General features: G+C 32.7%; 2 protein-coding genes and 1 long non-coding RNA gene across 5 annotated transcripts in view; 1 reads left to right on the top strand and 2 right to left on the bottom strand.

Moving 5' to 3' along the window:
* The window catches only part of LOC107044193, a 345751-nt gene that overhangs the window by 270469 nt on the left and 64769 nt on the right, over nucleotides 1-10513 (top strand). The gene's annotated exons all lie outside the window — the stretch shown is intronic.
* On the bottom strand, nucleotides 3239-4878 carry LOC107044199. Its single transcript, XR_001461306.1, has 3 exons — nucleotides 4690-4878; nucleotides 4460-4531; nucleotides 3239-3485 (listed from the first exon to the last, which is right to left on the bottom strand). It is a non-coding gene; the product is annotated as an uncharacterized LOC107044199 (long non-coding RNA).
* LOC107044196 lies at nucleotides 6795-8848 on the bottom strand. Its single transcript, XM_015265996.1, has 4 exons — nucleotides 8709-8848; nucleotides 8427-8595; nucleotides 7206-7766; nucleotides 6795-7121 (listed from the first exon to the last, which is right to left on the bottom strand). Exons 1-4 carry the CDS (start codon nucleotides 8777-8779, stop codon nucleotides 7104-7106), a joined length of 819 nt encoding a protein of 272 aa, XP_015121482.1. The 5' UTR covers nucleotides 8780-8848; the 3' UTR covers nucleotides 6795-7103.

The following is a 10513-nucleotide window of genomic DNA, read 5'->3' as shown; positions in this document are numbered from 1 at the left end:
AATGTACCAACCTTACGTTGATACACTCGAGTTAACAATTTAATATCACTCGAGATATTCACTATATTTTATTTATTGTCTCTTTTAATTTTAATAGTTTAATTGGTTTAATGTTTTTAATTTTGCACTTGAATAATGTCACTGGAAATATTTTAAATTGGTTGTGGAAAGGGACCTTTGTCAAATAATGAAATTAATCACACTAACACACACATTGATTAATGAAAACGAGTTGTTTGGATTTATTGACTATAACACGGTTTGATGCAAAACGAGAGAGTACATAGATTGAGAACAATTGTTTGATGACTGAAACTGCACAAGACTGAACTGAACTGGTAAAATTAGAATTTGAGAGAAATCAGGATGGATCCTTTCCTTCTGACTCTTGACGATAAACTGATGACTCTTTTCATCCTCGGAGAGATGTGGAAGGTAGGTGGAGACTTTGCTAAAATTCAGATTTTGGAGGATGATGTTCATTGGTTTGGACTAAGTCCAGCCTTCTTTCGAATTTTGGAAAAGGTGGGAGGCAAGGGAAATTCCCCGATCGAGGAAAGATTTTGGTTTCTGACCCTCAGTTTTATTTTCACGGTGAAATCCCTTTTTTTGTGAGTACACGGCTGGCAACGGATTAAGTTGTAAAATTTACCCGACCGACAAATTTTCCCCAGCACATGTTTTTAAATTGACGCGGATCTTGAAACGGTTCCCGAGTGAGCAATAAACCTTTCCCTGGGTTCCTTGGGGCCCCAAATACAACCCCACATGTGGATTGCTCTGGGTCTGGGCCAGGAATTTGGTTTATAACCACAAAAAATATTTTTTCTTCGAAAGAAGAGAAGTTTTATTGATGATTCTTTCCCCGTTCGTGTCATTTCCCTCACTGACCAGATTAGTTATTTAAAAAATGTAGTGATTTATCTTCCGACCTTCCATATCTCTCCGCTACCTTTTAATATAATATATTATTTAATATATTATTTTTTAAAGAGAAAGAAAATTAAAAATTGTTAATGATTATAAAAATAAAAAAAAAGAAAATTAATTTTCGTTGGAGACGGAACAATATACATAGGCAGATACTTCACCGAATAACGTGTTTTTGACAACATCTCTGATCAATTCGTCTTTTTTTATATCGAAAACTCGTGACACAATATCTGGTCTGTCAGATGCCATTTGGCCTGGTAATACATTTTCTTTAATTTCAATCCAATTAGGATTGCAAGTCATAGTGATAAATAAATCGGGTTTACCAAATTTTCGTACAATAGCCATTGCATCTTGATAATTTTGCAACATATTACGTGGGGACCCTGTAAATGTCGATGGAAGGATGACCATTTTTCCTACCTGACTATCAGTATCATTTGCGCGTCGCTGTAAGTGATCTACTAACCCTTGGTATGATTCACTGCGTAGAGTCTTTTGATTTTGTCTGCAATAGTTCATTCTATCCTTTTCAATTTTAACATAACTATCGACAACCCACTGCTGGTATAATCGTCCTCCTTGCAGGATTATATTATTGTCTCTGTCAGCCATTCTATATTTAGTATATGCAGCTCGTGATACTCTTTTGTCTCTATTCACGCAACGTAAATTCGCATGCCAACCTCTCGTACCATAGGGATAAAACAGAGGGTAAATCCATGGTTCAACGTTAGGGTCCATGGAATTGATAAATTGAAGTTCTTTGGTATGTTTATTACGAACTGAAACATAACATTCTGGTATATCACCATCCGCTGCAGTCGTAAAAATGGCAGCTACTTCATTAATTTTTTGTAAATTATAGCACCTGTTGTCCATTCCAGGTTTGAGTGAAAATATTAGCTGCATTTCGGGTTCCTTCTCGGTATCCAAATCTCTCATAGATTGAAGTTCTTCATGCATCATTCGATAAGACTGAGCAAATAGATTACACTGACGAAGGCAATCATCTACCGCTTGAACTACTTCATGATTCAATGTGGATATCAAATTGCATCGTATGTCTGTAGCTTCGTTTTGATCAATTATGAACAGTTGGCCATAGGAGGGAGTTTCATTTGATTCAGGGTAGAGACTTTTATTGAATTGATAATACACTTGACCATGCAGCTTAAAACAAACGGGGTCTGGTCGTCGATCAGAAAAATCTACTAAATTAGCATTGAATGATGCAAATGCAAACGCATTATTATAACAACGTATTCGTTCATGAAAATGCCTTGATTTTTCGTGAGTACCATTGAAAAGATCTTGTAAAATAGTTGGTGGATTGGGGAAAGCTTCAAGAGCAACTTCTCCATGACTACAACAATCGTTGAATGAATCTTTGCGAACTTTTTCAGCCGGAAAATGTTTAGCATTGCAATGACTACACCGAATATTCATTGGACCAATATAATGTTCTTCGATATCTTGTACTGAAGTATCCCGAGTAGTACTTGGCCGATTTCTTTCTGATATATGAGGCTGATGATTGTTGGATCATTCATCTATGGTAGCAGGATTGGTACTAACGTTTATTTGCAAGTTGACTGGAATTGAAACTTCCGTGACTATAACTTCTGTGACTATATTATTATCATGATTTCTATCCTCAGAAATAATATGTTTAATTGTATTTTGAGGAATGCTATCTGAACGTTGAGTAACCGATGATGGCAGACAGGAATCGATTTCATGGATTATACGATTTGAACTATGTTGTTGATTGCGAAGTTTCGCCCGACGTTCACGCTGACACGCGGCATTCTTTTCTCGTCGTATTGCCTGTATATTTGTTCGTTGAATCACCTGTCTACTAACGTAATTGTGTTCATTGGCTATCAGAGAATTCCTTCCGTTTGGATGGATATCATTATGAACTTGGATAGCTGATAATCCAAGAGAATTATCAGATTCCAAAAGCGAATGACTCGAATTATTCTGTAGATTGCGACATTTAGCACGATATTCGCGTTGATACGCTGCGTTTCTCTCACGTTTCATTCTTTTATATTCTTCTTCTTCTTCCTTTGTGCGTCAGATTTTTTTTCTGGGCATTTTAGAATTTACAATAATGGAATTATAGATGGGAGATATATGGATGGATATGAGAGAAAAAGAAAACTTCTTTTATTTAATTCACAATACACCAAATGATGTAATTATCTTTATTGTTTTCCAATATGATTTAATTGATGTTGTATTTCACGTCATTAAATCTAAACAATAAGAATATAAAATAGAGAATGAAATGATCGAATGTACTTGAAAAAATTAAATTATTCCTCCGGTGAGATTGTGAAATGAATTATAATTTATCGTTAAAATGTTATAATCTTTTTGGTATTATTATATTCTGGGTAATGTTTCTTTTATAAATTTTGTAAAGGTTTCTTTAGGTAAAAATACTGGTATATTTATCGGTATTTATCTGTATTATCGGTAATTTTTTTATCGGTATTTTCTTTAGCTTCGCCGACCTTCCGTATGACTGGACACTGCTGAAACTGAAAACAATAAAAATGATGATGTGATATTTCACTTAATAAAGACTTACTTTAATATAACACATTGATACGTATGGAAAAATGTAATGAAAAATGCTAGCGGATTCGTTAGAGAATTCTTTTGCAATTCTATATAAATTCCATGGAATTTCTAGGCTTCTATCTAGGCTACCCATAGTATATATACAGATTTATGCAGAGTTTAGAGATATTACCGTTTAGCCGTTTGTTCATGAAAAAACTTGCAAATACGATGACTCAATAAAAAATGATCATAGCGATTTGAAGTTTGATCATTGCGATTTTAAATAAAATCGGCCTAGTGGTTCGCGAGATATTCAATTTTTTGTAAAAAATCTATTTTGTCAAACATCGTGTGAACTACTTATCGAATTTCATCTTTTTCTTCAAAATACTTGAAAGTTTTAAAGATAATCTTATTTTTCTGCTTTTTTTCAGTCGTCTGCGGCTGATAACTTGACAGAAAAAACAATATTATCAAATTAAAAATTGACATGTATATCTCTCTTATAATATGAAATGTCCGTAGTTCAAATGGACACTATCGGCACAGAGGTTTAGGAGATATTGATGTTTTTGTATAAATCCATTTATTTGAAGGGTCAACTACTTTCTTCTGAACATCCTGTAAATTATGGATGCAATAGAATGGCCTTTCAGTCCTCTAATATATTTTCCTCTAGAAGCTCACTACGAATGAAATTCACCGAAATAGAAATGAAAAGAAAAAAAAGCATACTAAGGAAAAACTGACGGTCACTCGCCTTTTATCTGATAGGCTCCTATCCCTGTTTGTTTTTTTAAATGAAAAATATGGAATAGAATCGACGCCAAAAACACAGAATTTTTCAATAAAATTCCTATAGAAGGTATATAGAATTCCAATGGAATTTTCTAGCGAACTCGTTACAATTATCCATCAGATTTTTCAATGCGGAGAGTGATATACTCACAGCGTTTATTCCATTTACTGCCTTGTTGTTTGAGTGATGGCTCGCTGAGCAAAAATGAGAAAACTGACTGCTCTGAAAATAAACAATTATTATATATTCAGACAATTTTGTAGACGTCGTACGCATTTAATATTTCACTTTTTGGGGCAAATTTCGTCGAACTCTCTTTACGGAATGAAAAGTAAGAAGAATAATATAATTATGTAATCATTAATAGACAACTTACTCACCGTAACCTCAATTCACTACATTAAAACCCACGTTTCCAGTCAGACAGAACTTTTCGTGTTGGACTGACGTAAATTTTGATCAACTTAGATGAGTGAATCAATGTATTACTCAACAATAACCATAAGAGTTATACAGAAATAAATTTACACGTTATTTTTAATGATAAAAGGTTAAAATGATCGATAATAATTGTCGATACGTTGTATCTATATATATATGTAGATAAAGCATTTAGACAGAGCAGCTATATAGTGCTGCCATCTGTTTTGTACAGAAAAAACTACAGTTTACTATCTAGAAAAATTCAACAAATCGAATATATTTTTGATTTTTATTTGACAATAACAACATTTTTAATCACATGAGCCATAATTGACATCGAGATCTTCTTAAAATTATATTGAGTCTTCAAAATGTATCCATCAGTCGTTGAAATTAGTCTTTCTTATCTTTCTTTCAAACAATCAATGTCATGAAAGTAGTTTTTCCCTCATATTGATCATGTTCTTGACTTATCTCTATTTGAAAATAAACATCTCGTTCCCAACAATCATATCTGACATTAAGTCTTTGTTCAAATAACATTGAGTCATTACAGGATTTTCTAAATCTAAATATATTATGGATTGTTTATTGTCGAATTTGTTCAACAATATCGCAAAGGAATACTGAAAAGACATTTCGGAACATACAATTATAAAACTTTGCAGTTTAGATAATATTGTTACATGACAAAATATAAAAAGAGATCTATTTTTCCCAATCATTCATTAGAAATCCTTCAAACTAAAAAAAAATACACATAATGAATAAAAATAAACAAACTGCGAATTTACATGCCTTTCAAAATTTTGTGAATAAACTCATCAAGAAAAACACTATTACATTGTTTTTTTTAAGACGAAAAACACATTTTTCTGGAATAAAAAATCTTATTTTACGATGAAAAAACGTCTGTTCTGATTTAAAAATTCTCATTTCCAATTTGAATTATTGAAATCATCAGAAAACCGATAACACATTTTTTCTGTCTAAGTACACATATCTTATGAATTTTTTGAATCTAAATTATTCCATAGCATCGCAGACAAATACTGCTGGACAGACTCATAATTACAAAATCGTTTTTATCGCTAAAAAAAACGAAATAAAAAAAATTAGCAGTTGTCGCTTGATTGTTTCCCAGAACAATGAAAAGAAAAAAAAACAAACAAAAATTGGACCTTTTTTTCTAATGAATTATGAGAAAATATTAATAAAATTACAAAAATAAATGAAATAATCAACAAACTGTAATTTTCATACATTTTGGAATCAAATATTTCCGAAGAAGCCTATATATAGAATATTTCAAGTCTTTTCTATTCAAGATCTTGTATTTTTTTATATTAAAAATACATCTCTTGCTGAAAACAATATTTTGGTTTCTAACGGCTCTAGTTATTAGTTGAATCCTTGAATATATAAAAATATTTCATAAATTCTTATCATAAAAATTTTTTAAATTGTAAATTATACCATTAACACATATTTGGCAGTCTCAATAAACTCATTGCCTTCCTGACTACAAAAATGGAATGATGAAAATCTGCAGTTTTTATTTTCTTGACAAATAAAAATAATTGAATAAATAAAAAACGAAAATTGCATTATTTTTCTCCCAATCAATAGTGAGACATGCTTAAGGATGCAAAAAAAAACATACCCAAGGAAAAAAAAACTGCAAATTTTTATACATGACAACATGTAATACTTTTCGCGCATAGTATCCTCATTCACCATCTGTCTTCTCGTATAAAAATATAAATATCTTATTCTCTACAACAGTTACATACGACATCAAACAACATTGAATCATTAAAGAATTCTGAAACTCTAAATCTTATAAATTGTCCATTATTGAAATTGTTGAATACATCACTAAGAATCACAGGGCAGACTTCAATAAAATAGTTGTTTTCAGTGCAAGAATAAAATGCTGAAAATCTGCAGTTTTCATTTTGATGACAAAGGAAACCGAAAAAGTTGAAAAGGAAAAAAAACTGAAAAGAGATCATTTTTTCTCATCACTTATGAAGAATTCTCAATTAAAAAATGCAAATTTTCATGTATTACACAATTAAACAGTTTTAATGAACAATGTCCCAATGAAGTCAATGAAACTGCCTTACCCTCTGAATTTAAAAATCTTGTTGATATTCTTGTCGGTTAAAGTGCTTGAAACATATAATCTTTTTGATAATATATTAATCCAAATAATATTGATATATTATGAATTTAAGAATTGAGTCTAACTGTTCTATTATTAAGAAAAACATTTTTTGGCATCCTGTCATTTTTTGTGAACTTCATAAAAAAACAATGGACAATAATCACCAAATGAAATGCAGGGAGAAAATGCGCCGTAATGAGTCTAATCTACTTTTTGTTTCTGAAAAAAGAAAAATATATTAAATGCAATATTTGAAGAACGTATTGAAAAATTATACTCCACAAATCAATGAATTTCAACTACCTTTCCGGTTTCGTCTTCTGGATGGTCACCTGCATCTCGTTTGGAAGTCAAAGGGGGTGACTCAACTGCATCGTCCATTTGGTCCTCCGTCATCATTGGAGCGAAAGGGACAACTGTAATTTCTTCCATAGATTTAACATTTATAACAAATGCATCCGCACGACGATCAATGGTCCCCTTGACATCAAGCTTCATCCCTTCCACAAAATCAGGTCTGGGTACAAATGTCGTCACATGTACCGTCATCCTGTACACATCTGTGCAAATCATGCCACATCTGTAGCTGGCCCCGTTAGCAATGTTTACGCTCCTGAAATGTTCCTTTAACCATCCGGAAACGATAACCGGTGAGCTCGCTGTGCACACGTCTTTCATTTCGATACGTTCGAATGTGGCAACTTCCTTCTTTTCGTCGGAAGCACCGTTGGCAACATCAAATGTCCCAAGAATTTCCAGAGTGCTTCCACGTCCGAACTGGAATTCTTTACTGCTCACGGTATCTCCTGATCGGCGATAAGTGGGGTTAGCTTCTTTGATTACTCCACCTGTGATCTTCAGGATCTGAGGAAATAAATCGACAATTTTTTACTTTTTAAAAATTTGCATACAATTTCCATTTTTGGGGATTGAAAATATAGTGAATGATTTGAAAAACTATGAGTTCAAATAATCCAGTTTGGCAAGCGATCGGACCCAAAAAAAAAGAAGACTCCAAACCAAAAGAAATGACAAATAAATTTTTGTTAAAATTGTGTTTTGTTTTTTTTTTTAAATCAGATTTTTTTATTTTTTTCTGATTTTTGTTGAAAATTATTTTCTGCTTTTTTTATAACTGAGTCTAATTTTAGTTTGTAGGGATTAAATTCGTGATGAATAGGGTAGAAAATTCTGAATTGAAAAAAACACTTCATAGGTAATTCGAAAAAAAGAAGACAAAAAAGTGACTGCAAATGAATTTTTGTTTTAAAAATTTTGATTTCTGTTGTATTGCCTGATTGGATATAATTTCAATTTCATGGCGTTATAAATGTGATAAAATTATGAGATTAATTATTTGAAAAATTGAGGTTAAATTTAATCAATTTTATGAGGTTAAATTTAAAGTTTAATAAATTTTTGTGGGCAGTCGTAAGCCCAATGAAAAAAATATGAAAAAAGTAGCAAAAAATAATGAATTTTCTTTTTATGACTGGAAATTAATGGAAATGATTAGTTTAGTACCTGATACATGGAAATTTCTTTCTTGTATTTGAGGGCGTCGTCTCCCCAAAAAATGATTCTAACCCTCTTTTGATCGTTATTGTTCAAGATACATTTGTAAATCCACTTCGATGGTGATTTGGGCAGTTCTCTGGTGCCTTCGATGCAATCGACATATCCCGTAATTTTCCTGAAAAAATAAAACCCATCAATTCTCTGTCTCCAGCACGTGGGCATGAGAGGTTACGTGCATTAATAAAGCAACTCTCTATCATTTCAGAGATATTCCCCAAAAATATTCACATCAATGTTGCCCCTGCATTAAAGTGGTCGATGGCTTTGCTCGTGGTGAACTTGACCGGTGGCGATGCCATTATTTTCGCTGGATGAATTTTATTATTCGTAAGATCGTGGCGATATTTAACCGTTGGAGATTTTGAATACCAAATTCACCCGACACCAAACGAACGTCCCGGGCCCGAAATATTCCGAATATGATCGAAAGCGCACGATTTTGACGCAATTGCCAAGGTGGCCGTGGTGGCGCGTCGGTTTCAGTCTTACGGTGACAGTGTTTCGAGTATCGACATACATATATCGAGATATCGAACTCGATATCCTTTCTCCTTTTTACGATAGGAACTGTTGCGACGCTGTCGCATGTTGGAGCTGCTCGCGCAGAAATTTCAGTCGACCAAAAATTTTCAATGTTTTTTCAACTTTTCGTTCCAAATTATTGATTTGATCGATTTAAAAAAATATAGCGATTGTGCGTTTGATCATTTTTTAACTGTGTGCAAAGTTTCATCGCGATAGAAGCATTTTTCCGACTTTTTTCTAAGATGTTGTGAATTTCCCATAACAACACGGGTTAAATTGCTTTTTTTTTTAAATCATAACTTTGTTCTAGGGTATCAAAAAAATCTGGAATGTTTCATACACTGAGAAAAAAATTTATTCCTTCCACGAAAATGTTATTGGTGATATCTTTTTCATACTCTTAGTAGAAGAAAATATCTCTTTTGGAACGTATTTCTCCAGGCCAGTCATTTCCAGGTGCTCCGAAATCAGTTTCAAGCGTGAGAATTATGGTGATCTATAAGAATATTCTTCTGCATATGATCTCGAAGAAACTCCAATAATAATTATTAACATTTGGAATTATTCCAATTTTCTTTACCTGAGAAAATCGCCAATTTGTAAAATCCGGAAGATATCGGAGAACATTTTGTCAAGGTCATATGTAGCATAATAATCAGATTGTTCAATATCACTGTAATTTTTTAGGATAGACTTGGACTCTCTGAAAATGACTGTCCTGGAAAAATTCGTTCTGAAAAAATATTATCTTCTGACGAGAATATCAATCCTTGGCAGGAATAATTTTTTCTCTCAGTGTACGGTTCTATATTCTAATAGATTGGAGATGCTTTAAAAAAAATTTCATCAATTTCTTATATTTTTCAGTGCATGTAGAAAATCCTTAAAGAAGTCTTCCATAGTTTTCAGAAACGCCTTGAATATTGCGCAAATTCTGATGGAGGACACTTCGAGAGTATTTACCATTAGTCATATGCCCTCGAATGTGTTTGATCAATTCGTTCACCGTGTGAATTTTTATTTTAAAAAACATGCAACACTAAATTTGCAAAGTCTATTGTGTCTACAAACATAATGGTCCTTTCTTTCCTACATCAATCAACACTTAATAAAATTTTCCGTGATTTGACGTGAGAAATTTCAACAAAATCTTGTAACCGCGTAGTTACTCTACAAAAACCAATTCCATTGCCAATAAATCCATATAATTCGCTGTCGAGCCGGACCAAATTAAATTTCGAGCAGTTTTCGACTTTCATCTGAGTTTGGTACAATACTTGGTACAACGGCAGCTAACCGTATTCATTAAGGTCTCCCCAACCAGCTATATAACCAAGTTCGTTTGGTTGTGCACCGTGAGTTGGTAATGCGATAGGTTTTCGTGTGGGCCCTGGTACTATAGCTTTTTTGAGCTAGAGAAATGAAAGATAGTCTTGAAATTATATCCAATCACCTGAACAAGTTTGTAATATATCAATGATCGACTTACCATCAGAATAGCTATATCA

Source organism: Diachasma alloeum, unplaced genomic scaffold, assembly GCF_001412515.2.
Source record: "Diachasma alloeum isolate Michigan unplaced genomic scaffold, Dall2.0 Dall_scaffold_00684, whole genome shotgun sequence".
NCBI lineage: Eukaryota > Metazoa > Arthropoda > Insecta > Hymenoptera > Braconidae > Diachasma > Diachasma alloeum.
The sequence above is the reverse complement of the archived record's forward strand: the minus strand, read 5'-3'. Positions and strand labels throughout refer to the sequence as shown.

Coding starts and splice junctions, on each gene's coding strand:
- LOC107044196 (XM_015265996.1), bottom strand. CDS start 8,779: ATGGCATCGCCACCGGTCAAGTTCACCACGAGCAAAGCCATCGACCAC. Junction 8,596..8,708: donor AATGCAGGGGCAACATTGAT/GTGAATATTTTT, acceptor TTATTTTTTCAG/GAAAATTACGGGATATGTCG. Junction 7,767..8,426: donor AAGAAATTTCCATGTATCAG/GTACTAAACTAA, acceptor TTATTTCCTCAG/ATCCTGAAGATCACAGGTGG.